This window comes from Geospiza fortis, unplaced genomic scaffold (genome assembly GCF_000277835.1).
Source record: "Geospiza fortis unplaced genomic scaffold, GeoFor_1.0 scaffold166, whole genome shotgun sequence".
Lineage (NCBI taxonomy): Eukaryota > Metazoa > Chordata > Aves > Passeriformes > Thraupidae > Geospiza > Geospiza fortis.
This window is the reverse complement of record NW_005054310.1, coordinates 1,417,747-1,444,543: the sequence shown is the minus strand read 5'-3', so window position 1 is coordinate 1,444,543 and position 26,797 is coordinate 1,417,747. Positions and strand designations below refer to the sequence as shown.

The 26,797-nt window shown below is 35.9% G+C and overlaps 1 protein-coding gene across 1 annotated transcript in view; it reads left to right on the top strand.

Moving 5' to 3' along the window:
• PTPRQ (protein tyrosine phosphatase receptor type Q) overlaps positions 1-26,709 on the top strand; it is a 99,796-nt gene extending 73,087 nt beyond the window's left edge. The window contains exons 34-45 of the mRNA XM_005419270.2: positions 282-381; positions 1,163-1,291; positions 8,800-8,826; positions 9,486-9,567; positions 13,861-13,951; positions 15,346-15,422; positions 17,841-17,975; positions 18,092-18,217; positions 20,381-20,529; positions 22,363-22,498; positions 25,646-25,769; positions 26,058-26,709. Coding sequence (XP_005419327.1) covers positions 282-381; positions 1,163-1,291; positions 8,800-8,826; positions 9,486-9,567; positions 13,861-13,951; positions 15,346-15,422; positions 17,841-17,975; positions 18,092-18,217; positions 20,381-20,529; positions 22,363-22,498; positions 25,646-25,769; positions 26,058-26,095 — 1,214 coding nt within the window. The 3' untranslated portion in view covers positions 26,096-26,709. The remainder of the gene's footprint in view (positions 1-281; positions 382-1,162; positions 1,292-8,799; positions 8,827-9,485; positions 9,568-13,860; positions 13,952-15,345; positions 15,423-17,840; positions 17,976-18,091; positions 18,218-20,380; positions 20,530-22,362; positions 22,499-25,645; positions 25,770-26,057) is intronic.
• Positions 26,710-26,797: the final 88 nt, after the last annotated feature.

Sequence of the window (26,797 nt, the reverse complement as noted above, 5' to 3'; positions counted from 1 at the left end):
TTCAGCAGGTAAAACAGAAAACCACCAGGCAATGCCTGCACATACAGCTGTATTAAAATAATTAGTTGGATAGATCAGCAATGCTTTGGAACTCTTACATAAACTGTTTCTGGTTTTGTTATATTTTTCTTTCTGAAGCAGCTCTTCAACAAACATAAAATGGGTGCAGTTATATAGAGACGGAAAGGGTCTGTCTTTCATTATTCCCTAACTTCGTATCATCAGAAATTTAAAAATTCCAAAGAATCTATGATATATTATCTTTCCACCTTCTGTTGCAGGTGAAGGACTGACAGGAAGATCAGTAGAAGTTGTCCTTGCTGTTACTTTGTGTATACTTTCAGTTGTTCTTTTGGTGGCTGCAGTATATGCTTTTGCAAGGTGAGATTTATATATTCTTGCCATAGCTGGTTTGAAAACACTCAAAAATGGTTTAAAGAAGAGTTGAAACTGTCCTATAAGTGCAACTAATCTGTAATTACAAAGTGTTTTGATTTTTGGTTGGGTGGTTTCTTTTTTAATGTAGAACTTTAGGGAGAGACTCACAAAGAATTTAGTCTAGCGAAGGTAACCTCCATAGATGAAGAAAATTCAACTTCTCCAGAGGCTAAATCAGAGTGGTAGCCTTTCTTAACCTTTCAGAGCCACTTCTCTATTGACAGATCAGAGTGTCAGCTGGTTGTAGTTATCGTGATGGCTAACACTATCGACAGCTGGGTATGAAGTAAATACTCTCAATTATATTTTCTGTCTTCCTAATAAATTTATCAGTTAAATACATTGAGTTCTCACATGTGGAACACAAATTTAGTTTTAATTCAAATAATGAACAAAGTAACCGTGTAAAGAAGCCGGTTGTGTACTGTACAAATGGTGCTAGTTTTCTCATTCATCAGTTCTGTCCTTACTTAACTGCAATATTCAGGCATTACCAAAGAATTTTTGTAGGAAAACTAAAAGAATACATCATGTAGATTCTTTCCTCTGAATTTTAGACAACATAAATTGGACTAGATTACACTCTTATGAGGGAGACGACAATAAAAGCCAAGGAAAGATTCTTGGCAACCATTTTTCAGCTTCAGCCTGTCAAATCAAAGTATTGACATATGTGTCCTTAAATATTTTGCATGTGTATTTTTCACTGTTATTTTCCATTTAGAATTCGGCAAAAGCAAAAAGAGGGAGGCATGTACTCCCCACGAGATGCTGAAATTATTGACACGAAATTCAAACTGGATCAGCTGATCACAGTGGCAGACCTGGAGCTGAAGGATGAGAGATTTACACGGTAAGCATGCTCCTTAGGCAAAACAGTAGCCCAAAGGGTCTGTAGCCATGACCCCTTTCTGACCTTTGCTTGTTTGGAAGTGTTTGTGCTGTTCTTATTTACACAGGTCACTGAGATCCTTTTTCAAAGAATGACCTCCATCCTCAAGACACTTCTCACTAGCTTTCAGAAAATCACTTAATCTTGAGCCCTTTTTACAACAAGATAAAAATCTAAGTGCAAATCACTGTTTAATTGTTAGCCAAAGAAGGGTTACATATTTTAAACATGCAGAATTTCTGAGTGCTTTTTTTAATGGCCCAATTTTTTGTTTTGGCTGAAACTTACACGAGCTTTCTGAAAAAAATAGACTCCTAGGAATCTCTGACAATTAATTCAAGAACAACTAGCTCAAGAACAAATCTGTCATTGTTTAATTGACATTTGGAAAACATTTGTCTTTTTTGAAAAAGGGATTGGCATAACATCTGGGTTTCTGTGGAGCTCAGGACACTGGCTATCCTAACATCCACTCATTTAAGGTGCATGCAGCAATTCACATTTTGTACCTGACAAGAAATCTTGTCACAGATATTTATCAGAAGACCTGCTTTTTGACTGCCAGAAATGTTGATATTACTCAAGAAATAAATATAATGATGATTATCAATAATATGTGGCATCCAGCTGTGTTAGAAATATTTGGTGAACATTCTTCACCTGCTTGTATTTTCCCTGCTGTCTCACAGATAAAACATTGTGGTAGGCAGTCTCCTTAAAGATGAGAAACCTAAAATAGTCTTGCCCTAGTAGCCAAATAGCCTACAGTTGCAGACTAGGAATAGCTGGAAGATGAAAGGTTGTAGCTCTTGACCTGGGGTTTTTGTGTATGTCTGTGTGTGGTACAGAGTAAGTTGGTTGCATGTACAAACCTGCTCAAAATAGAGCACACAAGAATGGCTGCTGGTGACAGATGAGAAAACATACTGGGAATCATCTGGAACTCATTGATGTAAGGGCTGGGGTATGTCCTGTGCAGGGTACTTGCTCAGATAGCAGAATTTAGTACCTGCTAATAACAGTGCAAAGCACCCTCTGAAGGCAGAACCATTGCCACTGCATTGCAGTAACTGTGCTTCAGATAAATTATCTCCATGGATTTTCAAAATTACCTTGTTTCCACATTGTTAGCTGAATAACAATAGTACTAATGTTGTTTATGTACTAAAGTGTTAATGGATTTTACTTCCAGATACTCTTCATTTTTCTTTAGACGCAAGGAGATTTTTGTCATCCAGTAAGTTTTTGTATTATTGAAACAACATGGTGTGCTTTCTATTCTCTTCTCTTAACCTGTGTGTTATCATACTATATCAAACAATATAGCTAATCAGAATGAAGCATCAATATTTGCAGATATTCTAATAGCAAAAAATGGTATTTTTTTATCATGAAATCATTAGTCCCTAATGTTGAATTATAGGGCTCCCACAACTATTTTCCAATAAATCAGGGTAATTTTTAAATGGAAATTATAACATAGTATGGCAATATAGCCCTGGTATAAACAACCTATCCTTGAAACAAAGACAGTGTAAATGTGACATAAGAAACGTGCTGTTTCTTTCCTTTGGAAGTTAGGATATATATGTTTAAGTGAAATTTGGTTTTTTCCTCAACTGTCTTTTGTACTCACACTGCAGCTGTTTCATACTTTGTCCCTGCAATCTCAGCAACATATCCACACAGTCAAATCCTTTGCTGGTTTGCAGATACCATTCTGCCACTTTTCTGTCTGAATTAAGTGTATTTTTAATTTTTACAGTCTCAATCTCTAAAGGGTAATTGAAAACTATGATATTTCATACTTATGTACACTTCATTATGTGATTTATGCACAGCAAGACCTTTACTGAACAGCGCTTCAGCAGTTTTAGTTACATCACCCTTAATTTAATGAGTCAGTCTCACTCTTTGGTTTGCAATTTGCCATGTCCTTCTATCTCTATTTTCCTCTTCCCTCCTTCCAACTGTCCTTTAATGGCCAAGAGCAAAGACTTTCTACTTCTGTCATTGTAAGGCACAGAATGCAGTTGTTAAAATTTTGGATTATTATTTTTCAAACTGCAGTGGCATTGAAGCTACAGCAGGCTCCTTGCCCAAGTCCTTTGCTGAACATTATGACAAACTGATGAAGTGTAGGCATTAATTGAGAGCTCCTCAGGACAGGATTCATGACATCTTTTCATCTGGAAGACAGAAAATGTGCCCCAAGGAACTCTCCTAGATAACACATGTATAGTAATGAGGGGCAGGATGTGCTTTATCTGTCAAAAATTCTTTAGTTTATTTTGGCTTTTGTTTTTTTAAGCCTCTAAGAATCTTTCACTATATGTAATATTCTGTTCTGGTAAAGTCAATGACAAGAAGGGACATTTTAGGTTTCTCTAGAGCTGTCTTTAATATAGTTAATCCTTCCTGGTAATGAGGAGTGGTATCAGAGAGCTGGCAGAAGCATGGCAGCAGTACCAAGGCAGCTTACTGCAAACCTAATGACTAAAATGGTTTTGTTTCCTGTTTTTAGACTTCCACAGTTGCACCATAAAAGAACTGTTGTACCTGTTGCCACTGGGGAACAGCTATGCTGAAGTCAGTCACAGTCCCAGTTCTTGACCCTATCATTCTCATGATTTGTGGCTAAAGCAGTGACATGTTAGCATGTTTAGTTACAGTATTTAATGCTGATGACTGCAGTCTAACCTTCGCAAATTTCCCATGCATTTGGGATGGGCATCACTGCATCTGCTCTACCTACATTGGCTGCATTGAGGCAGCTGTCTCAGCTGTGTTTGCAATGTTCGCTGTGTTGCAGTTCATGGTATCTTGCAAGTGTATGAGGAGGGCAGAGATGGGCAGAATCCTTTACCAGACTGGCATGTTTGTATTTTTCAGGCAGCAGAAAATCAACTAAAATCTGGTCCAGCTTCACTGTGAAAGGGCAATGGGGAGTTTGTGCGAAAATCCTAGGTGAAAACAGAACAATAGAGATTTATTCCCTCTAGCTACTAATCATTCCATTCAGTGATCATTTGAAGGAGATATTTTGTAAAACAGTTTTTTTTGTCACTACTCTGACATTATATTATTCAGCTACTATAAATCAATAAAGGCACACGCAGCTGACAGAGTCCATCCACAGAATCAAAATACTGTAGACTGCTCCATGAGATCCCTCTTGCCTGTCTCTCATCCATTGTCTCTTCAGACATTCTCTCATACTTGGTGGACTGCAGCTTATGATCTTGGCTCATAGTCTCAGAAAATTTTGCAGCTGGTATCTCATGAGAAAAACAGTAAATTAGAAAAAAACCTTCTGTTCTGTATGAATATGACTGTAAGTACTTTCCATCATTCTTAGACCGAAAATTCAGCAGCTTGAAGCTCAGCAAATGTTTGGTAGAGGTTAATCAAGACATAATATTTCACACATTTTTATAATTTTTTAATATGAAGTATTTTGCACTATAAAAGTCAGTTTGAGTAGGAAAAGAGAAATTTAAAAGTGCCAAGCATTCCATTTTGACAATTTTGAATTTTTTTTGTGGGTAACTTTTTTTTAACCAGGAAATTAAAGGCAAATCAGTAGTACTCTTTTAAAATAATAAAAATAATAAAAAATATTATTGACAAACTTCAGTGGCTAAAATTACTAATACTAGCTAGTACACATACACTCACTCTCAACATGTCTTTCTTAAGCATTTGATCAATTGGATGTCGTTTCAGAGGGCATGCAGGGAATTAAGTCCTGCAGAATTTAATGGAAAATGAGATCTTCTTTATGAATCCCAAATGCTAACTTTGAATGTTTGGGACATTCATTGCATTCCATGATGGTGGAGATGGTGTGAGACAACAGTAAAAAACAACCCTGTTCAAAACATACATAGCCCATCAATCTAAACTGTATTAAACATTGTTTCATGAAATTCACTGAATATATGTATACTGGATGTACTCATCACTTGCCTGACTTACAACAGGTCCACAGGGTTTGCCAAGTCACACTTCAAAGCAGACACTAATCTTCTGTGAATAGATTCTATCCCTAAATTTTCATTGTGCACCAGGTTTGGTGAGATACAAGTAACCTCCCTGTTCCAGGTGCGTACCTAGGAGACAACTTCTCTGGCACCCTACTTTTGCAGTGGTTTCCACAGCAAGGATAAAGCCATTTAGATCCCTGTTTTTTAAAATCTTTCCTTGAGAAGTTGAACGTTGTGGTTGATAATTTTAGGCTTTTGTTTCACTCTATGTGAGACAGCTTGTCAAGAACATGGGGTCAGGAGGAATATTTCTGCATTACAGACACTGTAGCCCCTGCAAATACAGGTAATTAGAACTCCTTATGGAAAAGTGTTGTAAAGACAATGATTGTCTGATCTCATCTTTCCTATATACTATGCATTCAGCGGGTGTCTATATTTGAGGTAACAGTTTTGCACACACTTTTATTTCTATAGACCAGCCTGATATTTTCTTTGTGCAGAGAGACCTGTGTTCCTTTGAGTAGGGGTAGGCTTGGCTTCCATCTTGCATTTTTTCTTCAACAAGTTTCCCTTTAGTAATCAGCTATCAAAAATAGGCTTCCTGAAGTTTGTGTTCCAGGAGAACAAAGTTTATGAATGTATGTGTCCTGGTACAATGGAAGAAATGACCATGTGTTCTCTTTCCTTAGGCCTTTAATATGTAGGAAGGGTTAAGCTCAATATTGCTCTCAATTAACTTGTTAAAAATTAGTTCCTCTGTTGGTCCTAGGAAGTGTCAGTGGTGCTTATGAGTTAAGCCTTTTGCCTACACAGTAATTTCTGTAGTTTTCTGGTTGGACGAAATTTTAATTCCCTGTGGATTTCAGATGATTGACCCAGAGAGAAAGCTGAGTCTGTGTGACAATATGTCTTCAGTTATCACTGCCAACACAAATAAATGGCTTCTTTCTAGCTCTATCGTATGTAATCTGAGTGGGATTCAGATTTTTGATAGTCTTCAAAAAAACCCCACACATGAAACAATACACTGTTTTAAAAGAAAATCAGATTTAAAGCTATAAAGCATTCTTTATCTTAGAGAATGTTTTTCTTTCCTCATATCAAAGTCAGGCAAGGGGGAATCTGAAATGGTCCAGCTCAAATAGGGACATTTTCAACTTCATGGCTTGATTCTGAATTGCACTCATCAAGATCTAGTGATATTTATATTTTTTTTATATTTTTAAATTTTGTACAAAACACTGGGAAATGTGGACAAGATTACATACAGATGAGTATTTGTTCATTGACAGAATACTGTAAGATTATTACTATGTATTCCAAGTCAAGAGACATAGGAAAAATACTATTTTTTAAGCCTAAGGATGTGTTGAAACTGAGAATTGCTGGAAGTCTTTAGTGAGAACACAAAATTCATCCCTTCTGAAGATCCTTACACAGCAAAGCCAACATCTTTGCCACAGTCAGACAAGTTAGACATTAACTTTCCTATAAGCACTTTAAAGTAAATCATCTTATTTTCCAAGCTGCCAAGCTACTGCTATGTGCACTTGCTACTGACAAAAGTGTGACAGTTCAGTAGTTCTAAAAATCACTTAAATTCCTACAGATAGGTTAAAATGTCAACCCACAGATCCCTTGCTTCTTAAAAAAAAACCGTACTGTTGGATCCACGTACCTTCAGCCCTGAAACACTGAATTACCTACCTGGATTGATTATGCACAGCACAGAAATAATTTTAATTTCCTGATGACCAAACTGCATTTTCTTACTGCAAATTATGTGCAGTAAGCCCCTCATTGTTAAAAATATGAGAGGAGAATATTTGAAAAATTACTGGAATGTCAACTGGGGCATGACTTTTTTCTGTTGTTCTGTGGTGAAGATAGGTGAATTCAAAGGAAAAGGAAGTGGAACTTGCCTTCAAAGTCTGCTCATAATTTTGACCCTCCCAAAAGAGCCTACAAAAGCTTCTGTTCTTGTCAAAGACAAATATTTATTTGTGTGCAGTACTTTGGTACAGCCATTGAAAGTCCTTATTTTTGTTAGGAAACTTTAGTTCTATAATGTTGCCAATATTACTAGAAGGTAGTTTCATCTGCCACAAAATGCAAACAACTTATGTGATACAATGAGCCCAAGCTACATGTCTAAACATTCTGAATAGATAGAGTGGCATGCTTTCTTATCTTATTTTCTTCTTTTTCACTCTAAAGCTGTCCTTCAGTTGTCCTTCTTAGTAAACACCCTTACTTCTGTGAATACTTTTAACTCCAGTGAGACTGATCTAATGAGGCTTTCATAGCCAATTTGCTTTGTTTCAGGATAACTGCTCTAATAATGTATGTACGACAAAGGCATTCTTCATAGCTTTGAAATTAACTCTCCTGATGCTTAATAATAAATTATTCAACAATTGTATTAATCGCATTTTATCATCTCAATTAAAATTTAAATAATTAAGAATCATTTAATAAACTATTTTTAAAGCAATTTTTCTTTTTCTACTAAAACTATGGCAGCAATACAGTAGACTTTGTATTATAGAACATTTTTTGTAATATTTTCTGTAAGGATGTATATTTGGAGGAACAGATACATAAAAGGGGTCGTCAGAGATTTTTGAAGGAGCAGGTTATCTTTAAAACTGGATTATTACAAACTTTTTTACTTGGTCCTTTAAACAAGCTTTCTGAGTCTGAGTGCTCAAAATTTGGTTTCTAAATCCATTCAGAGGCAATTTTGACCAAGTTTCAAGGCCATCTGAAAGTCCTCTGAGTATAGATGCTCATGTTCTATCTTCATTAAAGAAGAAGATAGATCTCTCTATGCTGTGAGATCAAGTTAAAGATTTAATTATATGTCACAGTTTTTGAAATTGACACATATAGAAGCAGCCATGAACATGTGAAAAATGAAGATAAAACCAGGACACTAATTTCTAAAATCTTTAGAAAACAACCGCAGCTGTGGTTTCTGTAGAGGCACACCAGTATCATGACTCATCTGTGACTCATTTTAGATATCTGCTTCAAATGAGATGAAATTACACCTATTTCTCCTCATTGATTATAAAAGAAATCTAGAGTGACTGAGAAATAGGCGTCTGTGTTCAGTCAGATTGATCCTACCCTGATGCTCTGAAATGGCCCTTAGGAGAATGATATTGGGTCAAGAATGCAAAATGAAGCTTGTCAATGTGTATGTAGTGGTGTGCAGCAAGTATGGGTTTCTCAGGGCCACATGATCCCAGAGCACTGTAAGCGATCTAATGAAAATGACAGAAACTGTAACTATGTAATTCATATCTGCTGATGCCTGAGATAAAAACTAATAAAGACAATCACCCAAGGTATCTGAATTTGAATCCATAAGGAAAACCAATCTTTAGGTACATAGTATTTAATCTAGAACCTATTAAAATGCACAACATTGGTTAACTCTCAGCTTGCTGCATTTAACAAAGATCTCTGTTTCAGGTTGCTTAGTTATAGAAAATCCATCAAGTAAGTTTACTAAAGATTTTTATGTTGTGTTCATCGGTGAGTCTCAATGTGTGGTTCCTTCCTCAATGTTAGAAAAAACTCCAAGCTGCGTATAAATCATAAAAGCATGACTAATTGCATGGTAACTGGAGAAATGCTTTCTCTCTCTCTGGGGTGAAGCCTGCATGTCTGTGTTTTAGCTTGGGAAGTAATACAGGGTTATTTAAACTCCTCAGGATTTAAAAACCATGTCATTATGAGAATGAGGTCACTGCAATATTTTATACGCCTAAAACCTTGCAATGTGTAAAATGTTTTCTGTCTGACAAAGAAGTATTATGTGCCTTAGAATGTAATAATAATTTCAGAAATTTACTTTAATGTCAAAATGTCGCCTTGAAATGCTGCTACCTATAAAAACAATCACAGCCTATGGTACTGTTAACATTAGCATCACTAAAAATGTTGTGAGGGGGAACAACAAGGGGGTAAAATGTTTCTCTTTTAAGTGATTGAAAAGAAATCAAAAAAGCATGTTGTAAGCAATTTATAATTTTCTGCTTATAAGTATCATTTTCCATTGAACTGGAAAACATTGTTTATTAATAAATTACAGTTATATAAAAAGAATGACAAAGATATTCCCTATGGGTTTCTAATTCTTCTGTCTTTACTTTCAGGCCAATAAGCAAGAAATCCTTTCTACAACATGTTGAAGAGCTTTGCACAAACAACAACCTAAAGTTTCAGGAAGAATTTTCGGTATGTTGCTAGCAGTTGTCACAACATCGCAAGACCTTCAGTTGTTTCATGTGTCACATTTCATGTCCATTTTAAGCAGGCAAGGCCATGAAGGACTCTGGCCTTGATAATCAATACCCAATTACCAGGTTGATTGTTTAGAAAGTAACAGTACACTGATTTGGATTCTGCAGCCTATACTACAACCTAGTCAGAATTATTCACCTTAGTGTCAGCCAAAGATGATCTTCTTTAGTCTCCAACATTTCAAGACCACCATATTTATGTTTTTACATATCTAGTGTTGCTTATGTAGGTTATCTAAGAACAAGTTATTAAGAGTTTTCTAACATATACACAGGTGTATTTAACTGCTATAAATATGTTTGTTTTCCTGAGTGTTGATGACTCCAAAAGGAGAGTTAATGTACATTCTGTAAAGTTTTCAGGCCTCAGTCATACTGCCATGAAACTCAGGAATGTTTTTCTTTCATAGATTTTGGCACAGAAAGTCAAAGTTTTGTACATGGTACTTTGGCTTTTGCTCCTCTACAGGTAATAGGGCAAATTTCTTATGCTCTTGAGAATAGCTTCTGAATGAATAGCCTTCATTTCCTTACATGAGCAGATGAACACAGCCAGCCTGCATTTCTGAAAGGGGCCTCATTCTTAAAATATACATTACAGATAATGTAATACATGTATAATTCCAAATTTAAATCTCAAAGTTTTCACTATTTTCATTAAGTAATATTTTATGGCTATCATATTTTTCTCAACAATAACTTCTTGTTATTTCAGAATCTTTATCATCATTATCTTTCTTGACACATACAGTCGTTTGCCCCAAAAAAATTTGTCAGTGTCCAGTGACTTTATTATTTTATAAATTTACCATGAATAATTTACCAGTTGGATTAACAAAAATGAAGACTTAACAATTGGCTTTTCTTTTGCTAGATTATTATATTTCCGTTTCCAAGGAAGCACTAACAAAAGTGTATAAATATTAATGGTATTTCCTAAAGGTTTTTTGTTATGCTCATTAGGTAAAATTGGTCTGGATTTAATGATAAAAAGCACCATAAAATTCTCAGAGCAATAAAGTAGAAGTGTTATTTCACTTGACCAAAAAATTATTATAGTTACATTATGCATGACTGAACAGATGAAAAGTTTTGGTATCAGTAACATTTTACATATTTACATTCATTACTAGAAGGTCTCTAGTATGTCTTTCTTTAGGTGCAACCCACATTGGCTAAGCCTTACCTCATTGTAACAGCTTAACTCTTAAACAATAGTGTTTTATCAAACCAAAATCTGCAATCTGCTTAAAATTTAGAGAAATACAAGAAGCTGAGGTCTCCTTCAAATAATTTATATAGTCAACCTGTAATAGACAGTTTTATATGTAATTTATGTTTTCAGTCTTTTTACTCTCTGACCTTCAGCTGCCATGTTTCAGAGTGTAGTGATATCTTCCCAGATGACTTGTCCAAGGGCAGGCAGAATTTGAAGGTCTGTTGAGTCCCTCAAAATGAGTCTATCTATGTTATTTGTAACACATGTTTTGAGAGATAAACAATAGGATTGGCAGCACACTTGAAATTATATTGGTAATGGCAATGCTCAGGAACAAGCAGTGCATGCAATAAACAAGCAGACCTCATGATCTGCATTGTTTTTATCCGCATGCATAATTCTATTTTACATAAATGACTTGAGGGTCCTGCAATATGTGTAGGAAAGATTAGTTGAGATATAAACCCTTGAACATGATGTAAACACATATCTGAAGCACATAAGTGGTGAAACTGGAACAAGCTTCCTGTGGAAGCTGTGAATGCCCTATCCCTAGAAGTGGCCAAGCCCAGGTTAGAGGGGGCTTTGAGCAATCAGATCTGGTGGAAGGTTGTCCATGGCAACATGGGGTTGGACTAGATTATGTTCATGTCCCTTCCAGCTCAAATTGATCTATGGTTCTATGAACAGCATAGTGCTGAGCTTGCTTGGGCTCTCTGTCTGTCTTTGGATGAGTAAATTCAAGATTACTGGGAATGGAATATGAGAATATGATAATTTACACTAATAAACTGCTAGTATATTCCCTGTGTTGGATTTGGACTGTTTCACCTAACAGTCTTCCTGGACAATTCCAAGATATGCTTTGGTAGACTATGGATAATTTACAATAGGCAGTTTGTGGACAACAAACATGGTTTGGAGTTTTCCAGCATAAATGTGAGTCTTTCTATTTCACTTACTCTTGTAATCCATGGACGTTCCCAGTTTCATCTAATTTACCTGACTGACCAAACTTCAGTGCCATCAGGGGCCCATCTTGGTTCACATGTGAACCAGATCTGTGTGTGAATGTGATGAGAATGGAATTTGGACTTCAGAATGGACCTGGATCCATTTATTGTCAGAAAAGACAAATTTAAAGAAACCATGGGGAGCCAAAGTAACTGATGATGGGCGTCACCTCATCGCTATTCAAACTTGCCGCTACTTCCAGCTTTCCAGCTGATTCCTGTGTCTCTCAATACATTTGGGAACTCATGCTTTTCTAGTAACTGGCAAATTACTGAAACAGAAATACTTGTATAATATTTGATTTATGGTAAGTTCTGCTTATGAGTAAAAAAACTGAAGTCCTTCAAAGAGTCACCAGTGTCACAAATGTACTACAGTAAACAAAATGCAAATGTTTTATTTCAAAGTTTTATGAGTTTGCAAAGAAACATGGCTTCTGTGACAAGTTGTTACTGAGTCTGGGAACCCAAATACTCTTCCCCTAAATATGAAAATAATAGATAAGACTGAAATCCCTATTAATGCAGAGAATTGGTATGAGGTTTTTGAGATTTGTTTGGTTATAGAAGCATCCTTATGAAAATAACAAGATCTGCTTCTCTATTTCCTCTTTACTACAAAGTGCTGTATAATGGTGCTACTTCTACAGTAGTTAACTGGCAAGCTAAAACTCAGAGGAGTGAGGCAAATGAGGGAAGTTAAAGTTCACATGACATGGGATTCCATGGCCTAAAACACTATTCAAAATAGGCATTTTGTGTATGTCCTTCCTTCATGAAAATATTCAATGACAGAACATTTGTGGGAGAGTTTCAGCTTTCTCAATGAGAGGAATTTTAACATCTCCACCTTTGGCTGTGTTTTACACACCAGGATGACAAAATATTTGAATTAACAATGAAAGAAAAGGACTGAAATAAAACAGTCCTGGTTTTCCATTTTTCGTTACCTCTCTTATTTATTTGCTAGGAGATTCCCATTAAATTTTATTCAGAAAAGACAGACTGTCTCAAATACCTTGGCAAAATGGCATAATTAATACTGAGCCTCATAGTAAGGCTATCTACCCAACTTTTGGAAGTAGCCCATGCAGACGGTAACTGCTAATATTAAAAGACAAATCTGAAGGGATTTCAACAAAATTTTGAATTGTTCTCATTCAAAGCAAAAAGTAGACCTCTTAAATTACACCTTAGATAGATAGATAGATAGATATAAAAAACAGACTTGTGTATAACATTTGTCAAACAAAGAAAAATTCTATTGAAATTAACAATGTATTTAGAATTCTGGATTTTCTTTATCTTCTATTCTCTTAACCCAAAGTCATCACTTTAACACATTTTCTCCATTAACAAGTTCTGAAATTGTCGCCACTCTTTTAATCAACTTTGTAAATTATACCTGTTAATGCACACAAACATCCCCATCAAATAAGTTCCTCAGCATGAATGATTTATCCATATCTGTCCTCCAGTAATAGAACAAATGGCCAGTTATGAAGCTGCAGTACAACCCAAAATAGCTCTTCCCACCCCTTTCACAAACAGTCCCAAGAACAATAATTAATTGCCGGCTGTCTCAATTTAATTGAATTCTCATCAGTTCTCCTGCTGTACCACATTCTCCCAAGCTACAGGAGTCAGGAAAAGGCATTATTCAGCTGAGTCAGTAGGGCATGGTAACCAAGCATGAGACTTCATGAAAAAGGTGATACAGTCTACAAAAGGTGATAGACTGACTTTATCCAGGCTTTTAAAAGTGAAAGTTCATGTAAGCTTAATTGTTCAAGTTGACAGCATTGTCTGCAGTGCTGCATCTAACATTGCTGATTTAACTGGGGTTGACAGTGAGGCGGGAAGCTCTGTAATGCTTCCAGCTGTACTTAGAAATGCACTGTTGCAAAACTGTGGAGTTTTTCTACTTGCTGGATGATTGTGCCATATTTTAAAGTCAAATGGAAAAGTTTTCCAACAAACATTTATTCCTTTGCAGGAACTTCCCAAGTTTCTTGAAGACCTCGCTTCAACAGATGCTGATCTGCCTTGGAACAGGTCTAAGAATCGTTTCCCAAACATAAAGCCATGTATGTGTGTTTACTGACCAACTCCTCCATTTTGCTCTTTACTTTCAATAGTGTAACAGATATTTGGAATGCAAGTGTATTTTTGTTTGATCTGTCTTTGAAATAGCAGTACAATCAAGTCCACATTATGAAATAATTTTCTGTCAAGTAATCTGTCTTTACTTTGTGGGTTTTTTTAAAGACAGTTTTATTTGCAAGTAGCTTTCAACTTGCTCTCACAAGCTTTAATATGCAGGTGCAAGAAACTGTAGCCCTAATAGTTTCTTGGCTTTGTAATTCAAGCCATGCAGCAAACTCTTTAAAATTCTTCCTCATTGGTTTTTCCCCCCCACCCCCTTTAGTAAAAAGTAATTTTTTAAACATATAAAATCCACATGTTTGTGCATTCAGCTACCTCAGGAGTCTGGATATGCTTTCTTGTGGGTATGTGTACATGTGCTACAAAAGTTCCACAGAAGATCAGAGCGACTGTATGACAACTTATAAGCCCAGGCTAGATATTATCACAGGAGACAGGAGTCTGTCTCTCTATACTCAACACTGCTTCATTTTTCAGTTAATAAGACAAGAAATGTCATTATTATTTTAGGCATTAGCTGTGATGTGAGATGGAGTGCATAGCATTCCTTGGTTAATAATGCTACATTCTGTGCTATTTACTTTTCAGAGCAGCTGTTCCTGCTATCTGCTGCCTTGTTCAAGACATATTCTAAGTCACAGTCTCTAAAAATTTATCTTCATGACAGACAATAAGGCATAAACAGATATGTTTCATAAATATTTAACTTTGTATTCTAATGTTCTTTATTAAGTTGAAGACCAAACACCAAAATTCTGGTGTTACACACATGATATGTTTCTTGGATTTTGTAATTTCTGTGTATGTGCTGTGGGAGCAAATCAGAAACCCTAAACTTTTTTACTTTTTTTTTTAATAATGACTTAACCTTATGTTTAAAAACCCCCAAAACTATATAGAAGTGCCAGAATCTGGCTCACTGACCTGAGCAGCAACTAAATGGAAAGAACTCTCAGATCCCTGACCCTGCCCTCTGATTCACACAGAAGTTGTGTGTGCTAGGACAGCATGGCTTGGAGTACACAGACTCCTTTTAGGTACAGAATCCTCCCATACATACATCAGATTGGGGGTTTTGGTTCATTCACCACTTAAATTAAAAAGTATTAGCTACAGCATGTCTGGAACATTGAAGAAAGACCATGCAGTAATGGAAAAAGGGTAAATTACCTTTGTAATTTGTGTTCTACTCCTTCAAATATTGTTACTGCTAATAACAGTATTTTTGATTTCTTAGCGCTCCAGGAACACTTTTTAAAAGTTTTATGGTTTTTGAATCAATCTTTTAGTTAACTAGACTTTACTTCCATGATAGATAATAACAACAGAGTAAAGCTGATGCCTGATGCTAGTATTCCTGGATCTGACTACATTAATGCCAGCTATGTGTCTGTAAGTAGAAAGTCTCTCACATTTTTACTGTATTTATTTTCTGGTAGAAGAGTAAAAAATAACTCCCAACAAAAACAGGATTCTAATTTTTCTTTCATTCACTACAGCCACTGTTGCCATGACATTGTTCAAGTGACTCCCGTGGCACTAAAAATGGCAAGTTAAAAAAATATATATCCCATTTTCATTGCTGAGCAACAATTTCCAAAAATAATCAAAACTGTGTCCAGCAAGTTGCTTTTTATAAATTATTTCATACCATTTTCTTAAAAGGCAACAGTGGAACTCCCACTGAAGTAAATTGTTTAGATAGGTGTTATTTGGTGTCTTGATTCAACAGTTAAAGTTGTTGTATATGAATAGGACAATGCAAAGATAACTGAACTGAAAACTTTCATAGAAATGGCTAACAGTTTTGGCATGCTCCTTATTATTTTGTGAAAGTTATGATGGAGGAAAATGAAAGTAGGCTTCTTGAAGAAGAAATTAATACTATATTTTTCATTCTCATCTTTCTTCACAGACTTTCCCATTTTCTTATTGTGTGCTAAGTAAATTCTTCATCTATATTTTAATCTAATTTTTGTCCTCTTGAAGCTCAAAATGTGAATTATAGTTATGCATCAAATCTCTTCTAGCAGTGGCTGGTGATCTCACATGAGGTCAAGACTTGATTTACATTAAAAACTTTTCAAACATGTAGCAAGACATGCAGAGTGTAGTCAAAACAGGCAACACAAAGGAAAGTGGAAATGGTTACTTGCAGGTAACTAAGAGACATTGCAGAGAATAAGCAGTAGAGCTAAGAAGATCTTTCTTTGAGCAAACAGTATTTATTCCCACTGTGTCTTTGTTCTGAGAGTTAGCAGATAGGAAGAACCAAGACACTTGGGGCTGGGACTGCACAGAATGGCTAAGGAAAGCAGAGGCATCTTGGAGCACGGTTTAGTCTTTACCCTTCCTGCCACTGACAGGCCAAGCCTTAGGCAGGGAGCACTAACAGCAACTTCCCGAAGGCTGCAGCAAAAGCCAGCTACAGAGTGATCCCTGCTGAGACTTTACTTGTGTGCACGAATTTTGGATGATCATTCATCAGTGAATAGATAACTCCAATGTTACGGTTTCTCAAGGCTAAAGTTTCACCCTTTATATGCTCTCATTTTCCATGTTTGTAGATGTATAAATACATAAATGCATATGGCTGTAAACATGCAATGTGTATGTGTATTTATATACATAATTACCTAGGCCTGTTTACATATGCATACTTTTCCTCTCCATAAAGAAAGGAAAAGAGAAGTCTTGTACTTAGTTTTAACAAATGGGAACTCTGTCACTACTTTGACTTTCATTGGTTAAACAAAGTCAGTAACTGAACTGTGAGCTTTGCATCCCTGAATTACTGTTTCTCACCTCACTCTTAAACTAAGGAGGATTAACATAGTTTCCCACTGCCACCTGTTCTTTATATTAGAGATGGAGTAAGTAACAGGCAGCTGTGAATTACAGGGCTATAATTCCAACAAGAAGCTTTGGTGGTGCTATAAACCACTGTGTCAGTTGTTTTGAGCAATAAGCAGAACACTGTGATATTATAAACTGCTAGTTCTATGGCATAAATTTATTGCTGTTATTGCTATTGTTGTTATTTTAGACTTTCTGTAGTACAGAATAGTTCCTGTAGGTGTACTTCTTTTCTATGAGGAACCAGATCCATGTCAAACCATGCACTCAGAGCATCTATAGATTTTTTCAATAAACTTCCTTCTTCCCAAGTTTTACATGAATTTATAAATTAACCAAGGATCAAAAGCCAACACTAAAATAAAAGTCAACACCTTCAGTAGGTTTCTTGAAAACCTTTAATTGGAGATCATTTATTTCAATGAGCTTCAGCCCGAAGTTACAGCAGATTCCTGACAATCACCGAAGAACTAGGTCATTAGTGTGTGTATTACTTGCACTGGCTCTCAGACTTCTCCTTATCTGTTTCCCTGGTTCCAATGTCCCTTAGCACTATTTGATTCTCCTTTGTTGGCCACCTCTTGATTTAGTTCTTGGTGGCCTCTAGCTGGATCTGAAGTAAGTATAATATGAAGGCCTAGATAATTTTAAATGGGAATTGATGACCTGATTTCCCTGTAATATCTCTGCTAGATGCATTTCTATTACCATGGTGCTTCCCATACTTTAATAGAGTATTGGTTCATAACTGGACTACCAAAAAAAGCCATTTCTCTCTTAGTTTTCCAAGGCAGCCTGCCATGCAGTGACTATTGAGGCATATGCCAATTTGCTTAGTAGGTCTGACAAGATTTTAGCCTTAGGCATGGCAGATACAGGCACAACTATGAGTCACATGCAAACTCTTTTGTTTCCATGCCAACCATTATGTATTAAACATTTTCTCTTTCTTAGGGCTATTTATGTCCAAACGAGTTTATTGCAACTCAGGGACCATTACCAGGAACAGTGGGTGATTTCTGGAGAATGGTGTGGGAGACAAGAGCTAAAACACTTGTGATGCTCACACAATGTTTTGAAAAAGGACGTGTAAGTTACCAGTGAACTGATTAAAAGCATTTGATATAATTGGAAATTCTCTATGTAGTTTCTGACAAGATTATGACATGATACTTGTTAATTAATTAGTAATCATCTCTCTACAGATAAGATGTCATCAGTACTGGCCAGAAGATAATAAACCAGTGACTGTGTTTGGGGATATAGTGATTACTAAATTGATGGAAGATATTCAAATAGACTGGACCATCAGAGACCTAAAAATTGAAAGGGTAAGGCAGCACTGAAAGTTGATAGAAAAAAATTCATCCAACACCCGAAAGAACATCAGATATGCTACATCCCACACAACCACTCCCTCAATATTCTTCTTTTAGTCTTTTAGTGCACGTGGTTGTCTTGTGTTTTATTTTCATTCATGTTTCATTTCCTGAGAATTTTTGTCACAAAGAGCTCAGATATTTGTCCAATATGCTGTGAAGGGCCTATTAAGGTTACTGAACTTCTGGTCTGGTGGGAGGTGAAGTTTCTACTTGGACCCATTGGTGTCTATTCTAGAAAGGAGTAATCTTAACCATTTTGAGATCAGACAAATCCCTTTAAATGTATCCCTCTCAGATTAAAGGGCAAGATTCTCTGGTGCAGCTGTTTTGCATTGTACCACCAGCCATTGGCCTCCACCCCCAGGAGATTCACCCAATATGAATAAGAATCATCAGTATTACTCCTACGCTTTGTGCTGGGAAGGAGGAGCAGGGGTACAGCAGAGATCTTCATCTTTGTCATGACCCACAACTGCAGTTTCCACGTGTTGGAAAAATTATAACCCAGCATTAACTCAGAACAGCAGGTGGGCTCAAAAAACAATCTGAGAATAAAGACCCAAAATTAAGTCACCTTTCTTTTGCATTCCCAGAATTGATTTGTGTTGTAAGTAGTGCAGCCAGATCCTAGACCTGAGCTTGGCTGTGTTAATGCAGGCATTACCATCCTGTGCCATGTGCTTGTGACAAAGGGCACACAGCAGGTAGGGGCTGGTCTCAGCAGTCACCCCATAGGGATATGCTGTGCACACAGAACAGATAAACTGAATGTTTAAAAATGACTGAGAGAAAATACACCTTTTTTTTTTTTCTGCTAAAAATGGAACACAGAGAAGCAAGACTGGAAAAAGGACTATTTAGAATAAAAATGAATTCCAGTAAAATGCCAAGTCACTTGTGTTAACAAGGGTGAGGATGAAAAGAAGATAATCTGAATTGACTGGGTGATCCATTTACTGTAGCTGAACTGCCCTGCACAAAAAGCTATGCCGTTTATAAGTACATCATTAAATTTGCTGTATCGCTGGTTTTAAGATTGTACATCCTTTCACAAATGGGTGAAAGCTTGATGATCTTCCAGTGAAGATAAAAAGCATATGTGAAGCAAATAACTCAAAATCATTGCCATTGTGAGTTTCTCTTCCATTTTTTATGTTGATCAGTTTAAAAATAATAGTACAACTACAAAGTAGTTGCTACATATAATTGTTCACCATTGTTCAGTATTTCTTACAATATGAAAGAAGCAAGTGATTGGTTCAAAAGCAATTTGAAAAAATAGAAACTGTTTCATTACACAACAGTTGTTTAAACTGTGGCACTCCTTGCTGCAGGATATTGTGAAGGCTACAAACTTACAGGGATTCAAAAAATCTATATAAATTAGTAGAAGAAAATATTGATGAGTACTATTAAATTTCCATTTCCTGTCTCTCACTGAGGCAGTTCACAAGTCACAAACTATTAAGAATGGAAAGGATATTCTGGGGAACTACAGCTACATTGTTGTCATTTTTTATAATGCTGCCTAACATTTTTTCTTGACTACTGTTGCAAAGAGCATACTGATGTAGACAGACCTTTGGCATGATCCTGTTCTTTCATTTTTACATCCTTCAAAAGTAATCTGGGTATTAGATCATAACCTCTTTTTTGAGGTTACTGTTGCTGCTGCTCTGATTGAGAGAGAATGAAAGAAAATATATTTGTGTTCACCCAGTGTATGTGTGTTTGCCTTTACCACATTGGATCAGTCTTAGAGTGGTTGCTTTTTCCTCAAAAAATTTGTCATCCCAGCTCACTAAATTTCTAAATGAGCCATAGAAACTTCAACCTGCAATCTACAAATTATAGATATAATTACTAAAGTCAAATGAAGAGTCACTTCTGAAAACACTAATACTTCCTGAAAGATGGACTTGATGCTATCCCTCAAAAAATGTGCCAGAAGTTCTGTGCACAGCAAATTATCCCTTCATGCCAGTAATCTTATAATTATTATGCTATTCTCACTTTATTTTTTACGTGAAAATACTGAGAAGGCTACATGTACCTTACTGATTCTTCTGTAGCATTTCTTCTGTAAAAACTGCATTATTATGTATTTTTCAGCATGGAGACTGCATGATGGTGCGGCAGTGTAACTTCACTTCTTGGCCAGAACATGGAGTCCCTGAAACTACTGCGCCAATTATCCATTTTGTAAAACTCATCCGTGCAAGTCGAGCACATGATAGCACACCAATGGTGGTGCACTGCAGGTAAATATATTCACCAAACTATTGTTTGGTAGATTTGAATCTCAAGTGTGTAATGATGCACAGGGAAGTTGCCCAAAAATGGAGGCTGAGTGCACAGTAATGATTCTAGGATGGACAGAGGTGAATGTTTCTCTAGCAGTCCTTCTTACTCCTTTCTAGAAGGTAAAATACCAATGTTTGTTCTGCCATTTATGGAAGTTCATTGAGGTGATGTCAGGGAAATAATAGCTCCAAACATTACCATAAAGTATTGCTGGATTTTTCTCCATTTTTCTCTTTAATCATGAGAAGAGGAATAGCAAATGACATGTATTGGTTTAAATTACTTCTATTATAATTCGAGTTCTTCTTAAGAAGCAATTATTAAAAATATATTTTAAATGTATAGGTCACATATGATAAGGAAGAAACTATTTGAAGCCACAGAGAATGACAAATAGAAATAAGGGTTTGCATGGGCCAGATTTCAAACTTGGATGCCCATAAACAGTTAAAACCTATATTTAGGCTCTTAAATAAATGGTCTGGTGGTTAAAGGTGTTCAGCTGTCACAGTTTCCACTGGTTTCATTAACACCCTTAAACTTCTGTTTCAAAGAGTGAGTGTGTGGGGAGGCCTAAGTCTTGACAAAACCAATGAGTGTGACCTGCATTTTGTGCAGGTCAGTGTTCCCACTGAATGTGTGGGCATGCTCCATAAAAGAGATCTGAACTAAAAGGGATCTAAAAGGGATCATAGGTCTGCTACTGAGTCTTTGCCTTGTTCTCACTTGGTGTGAGTCTGGAAATTAGTGGAAGGAAAAGATGGCTTTGATGCTACAAATCTTTTCCACTTTATCGTGTATGGGAGTTATTATTATTTGTCCTCAGCATCCTGTAGGTGCCACCCACAAAGGGTAGTAAAGCCTTACTCATTTAATATTGCTGTCTTTGATGAACATTTCCCTCTACTGCAAGGGCCAGAGAGACTATGACAGGGGAGAACAACACAGTCTTCATATTTTCAGGACGCTTGTATTCTATGGGGCTCTCTGCCAGGAACCCTACATTCTTTTCAGAATGAAGATATATAAAGAGGCCAGCATGGTTCTGATACTCCACCTGTGCTCAAATTCCTGATGGTTATAAAGCATTACTGTGTATTCTCATATCCAGAAAACTCATTCATTACTTTTTGCTCATTAGATATTGCAAGCTCAAGAGTTCTGCTATACATCTCTTGATTATCTGCAGTAATATACCCTGCATTTATTACACCAATTGCAGAGAAGTCTGATAGTAATTTGGAAACAATCCTATTCATTATAAGACCTTGAAATAAAACACTACCTACCAGCATGTCTTGCACACTCATCCTCCTTTTAAAAGCATTTTCTTTTAAATTTTTTTTCTAGATCCCATGTTATTTTGTCTCAAATACAGAAAGTATTACAGAATCCCAATGTGATTTCACAAAATCTTGTGATTTTTTTTCTCTCTCAATTAATGAGCTCTAGAAAACTCACAGAAAAGCTACAAGATCTTTTTTCTTTTTCCACTCAAACAGGTTTGGGTCATATGAACATATAAATATGTAATATTGCATTTATCTGATGATAATGAGAAATCAAAAATTATGAAAATGTGAAATCAAAATTAGAAAATGGCTCAAATCCAGATTTCACTTGATCCAATTCAGAAAGAAATTCACAAGATGTAAATGCTGAAAAAAATATTTAGGTTTTGTTTGAAGAGCTTTTCTTTTCACAGTAAACAATTTATCCTGAATATTTTAAGAAAATGCTGAAAACATTAACATAAAAGCTTTATTTTATCTTGTTTATCATGTTTGCAGTGCTGGTGTTGGAAGAACAGGTGTTTATATTGCACTTGACCATTTAACCCAACATGTAAATGACCATGACTTTGTGGATATCTACGGACTTGTAGCTGAGCTAAGAAGTGAAAGGATGTGTATGGTACAAAACCTGGTAAGACTTATCTGTTCTGTTTTCCTGTTGTTGAAAAATTAGTCATCTCTTCACATGATCTACAAAACAAGACTATAAAGCTAATAGCAATCTGCTGTATAATACATTTTCTGCCAAATCCTGCTTTTATTTATTTTAGGCACTGTGGAAGTATAATGTCTGTATCTACCTAAGTGCACTTAGCCAGCAAAGTCTTGACAAATGCTGAAAAGAGTGCTATTTATTTTTAAACCTAAATAATAATTTCTCACTCTCTACTTAATTTGTCTTAATTTACTTCTTTAGTGTATTTTTTGTGTATGCATATGTGGCATAGTCCACCAAACTTTAAAATATTCATTTATCTTTGAACTCATTATTGATTCCTTGATTCTTTTTCAATCGCTTCAAATAAAATAGTACATATGAATGGATTTAATCACAGATTTCAAATTGTTTCAAATCAATGGTGGGTTTTGGGTCTAGAAAAAGGACATTTCTAGCAGACTTATTTTGTATGGACAGTAGTCAGTGATGACCTGCTGGTGAGGAAGACTTCCTTCTGCTGTATCTGGAATTCTGAGTATATGTAAAGAAATAATATTAGAATTTAAAGCTGATCCTAAATGCCCAGTGGAACAGAAATCAGCTTTGTTTGGATAAGGTTTCTGGCATAAGTCTTCTGCTGGCCAGATCTAACCCAGGGCAGCCCGAAGCCTTCAAGTCTACAGGATGATTTACCAACTTCTCAGTATGGATGAGTAATTTTAGGATGAACTTCCACATGGCTGATAGATTTAAATTGATTTTAATATAAGGACACTTGCTCCATTTGGAATGAAATTCTGCTATTCCATATCACATCGGAATATGTAAAAAGTGAGTCAGAATGCACAAAGCAGTAAGTCTTTCTTCAGAAGATTTTATGGGACATTCTGGTGAAATTCTGACATGATGTATCTTGTAAGGTGCAGTCTGGATACCATGTGTTCTAAATTTTCCCTTTTGAAGTTTTGATGCAACTAAACAATTGCCAGTACTTTCTTGTGATGATGAATTCTGGGAATATTTTTTGGTTCTTGTTTTACTTTTTTGACTAGAAGTAGAATCATCTAGACATAAATCAAAGGCTGGAGGGCAATATAATGGGAGCACTCCCAAAATAAAATCTTAAAACAGTGAGACATTAGATAATATCATTTTATGTTTTTAAAACATGCATCATTTTTCTGTATCTCTTCATTTGAATGTTTTGGCAGGGGCTAGGAAAAGGCGTGCCAAAATGCGGTACAAGATGTTGGTGTCAGAGTTCAGATTTTCTAACAAATCAAGTATCCATCTGTATGCTAGCTGCAAAATTCTGAGATAGCCTGTTCTCTGTCCAGGTCATTTCTAGCTCATATTTGCAAGACTACAAAAGTCAGGTCAGCAACAGAACTTGCCCAAAGGGAATCAATCTTGTAAAGTTTTATGGTGGATTCAAAAGTCAAGCTGTTTGAGAGTTCTGTTATAAAACACTGTTGAATTGCCTATTAATCAGATTTTATGTGATCAGCACAGAAGATATAAAAGAGGGGAGTAATTCCTTCCCAGAACTCAGTATAGAAATCCCTCAGTAAAGCTGTCTGTAAGATCTATGAGTAAGATAAATAAAAGCTGATTGCTCTTGGACCTGTATTTTGCTTGTTTATAGCTTCAAAATAATATTCCTTTTTTTAACAAAGTCACAATATGTTACTGTAATCAATGGATGAGAATAGGTAAGACTGTCATTGTTTCTCACTGAGAAAATATCTAGTTAGACATAAATAGCCCAGGTAGCCTGCTTCACTCTCCCCTGGCAAACCCTGAAAGATTTTCATTGCTACATCATCAGAAGTTGCTGTATGACTGCAAGAGATTACAGAGCTTTCAGAGGCTGCATTCTGAACTGGAATAACCAATCTAAACTCCACTGAAATTTAAGACCTTCATTCTAGAAATCCATGTTTGTTCAGCAGACATATCAAAGTTTATCTTCTTGCCAAATACAAGGGCTAGTTTGAAGTAATGTCATGCATTTATTTCACTAAGAAAGTTATTGAAAGGTGTAATGGTGCTACATGCTTCAGAGGACCTGTGAAAAGCTGTTTTAATTACCCACAGTTCTGGAGCTGTGGCAGTAACTTTTATCTATGTAAGCAAATTTCTCTCATATATCTGAGATACTTGAATTGCAAATTGATGGCTGTTCTGAAACAAAATAGCAATTACTGAGACAAAAAGTTGCATAAATATTTTTACCTGTGCAAAAGTCAAGGGTAATAGTATGATTTTGGTGCAGATATTCCAAATCCATCTCAACAAGGTTCTGGGCAAAATGTTTTAGCTGACCCAGCTTGAGCAGTGGGTTGTTGCACCAGGCGGTCTCAAGAGGTCTCTTCTAATCTGAATGTACCTGGCTTATTTTCTGCATCTACATATACAATACTTCTCCTATGTGAATATATGCTTAATCCATTTATTATATTTCTGTCTGTTTTCATTCCTTTATTTCATTCTTACATTGCCTTATTTTGTCTTCTTATTTTCAGACTTTATGTCCTTAAAAGTGTCAAATTAACTTTAGTTGCTCACTGTTTGTGTTATTGTATGTTAAAAATGAGGCTACAGCTCAGGAAGTATCACTCAAAATACTGGGTTAATTTGCTCCTAGCACTGGTGCAAGGTCCTAGAACATATAGGTTTAGATTTACTTGAACTTCTGCATTTGAGTGCACCCTGCTGGTTTTCTCTATGGTAGAAAGAGAAAAATTTTCTTATCTAGATATTACATTCATATGGTTCAGTTTCTTAAGTCTGCACCTCATGACAAAATGTCTTTTCATAGAATAAACATTCACAGAAAATTGTGGAGTAGTCTATTAGTCTCAGTAACGGTTAGTCTAATTTCATATATCTTACTGTTCATAAGGATTAATATGTTTTGGCAAATTTAAAGCATTATGTTTCATAATAATTGAAATCAGATCAGGCATATACAATATGGTCACCAAAGTACTGAGGTTGCTGAGTTAAACTGCAGTTACTTTGAGATTTTCTAGGTGTTATAGAAAAAGTTAAAAGGCTTTTTGGTATTACAAGTAGATTTTTCTTCTAATCAAGCATCTTTAAATTCTCATCTTGCAGGCACAATATATATTTTTGCATCAATGTGTATTGGATCTCTTGACAACCAAGGGAAGTAGTCAGCCCTTATGTTTTGTAAATTATTCCGCACTGCAAAAGATGGACTCTCTGGATGCCATGGAAGGTAAGGAGATACAGCCTGTGTCCAAATTATTTTTTCACAGCAGGTGCAATGACTTTTCCAGACTAAGAAGCAGCAAAAAAGTCCTTTGACATGCTTTTTTTGCTTTAAAAGTATTAATATCTAGCCTTTTGCTGCTCTTTATTCCCCCTCACAATAATGGTCATTGCTCAAGCTTTCCCCACCTTTTTCCATGCAAGACCTTTTAAATTCTGTGAAAAACAGTTCTTTGCCATAAGTTACTATTTGTTTACAAGGTAGGCTAATTTAATATATCTGTTTCTTCTGCAGGTGATGTGGAGCTTGAATGGGAAGAAACAACCATGTAAATACTAGGAGTAAATATTACAGAAAAGGAGATTTTGAAAATCAAAGTAATATTTTTCTAAGCACAGGGGCCAAAGCGAATTCCCCTATTTTGTTGATTAAAGGAAACACAGATGATCGAGACATCTTTTCTTCTATCAATGTGCCTTCATGAATAAGTTAAAGTATTTTATTCAGAACACTGAGCAATAATGGTTTGGAGTACTTTTGCACAGACTGCACTTCGGGTGTTATATAAATAGTGCATTCAGTATGTATTTAAAGTGTATTTGAACACATTCCTTTTTGCTAAACTATCTTTGTAAAAGAAAAATGAGCCAAATAGGATGTAAAAATTAATATTTCCATTGAACCTACTTTGGTGTGAATTTGCTGTGTTCTGTGTGTTTTGGTTTTAAGTAAAAGCTAAGGTTTCTTTACTCATTCTTGATAGATTGGTTTCAGTGTTGTCAGTTCTTGCAGATTAATTCCAAGACCATCACAACGATCTTTACCTAACTGTATGTTCTTGTGTTTTGAATATTTTTTTTACAAGTGGTAGTACATCAGCTCATGATCCTGAACAGCTGAAGAGTCACCTTCTGACATGGGGAGGATTATTCAGCTTTTACACAGCACACAGTAGCTCTTCAGGGACACTTGGGGCTATTTAAACTATTTTATATTCAGCAGGTTGGGTTTTTTTAAATACATAATGATGATTG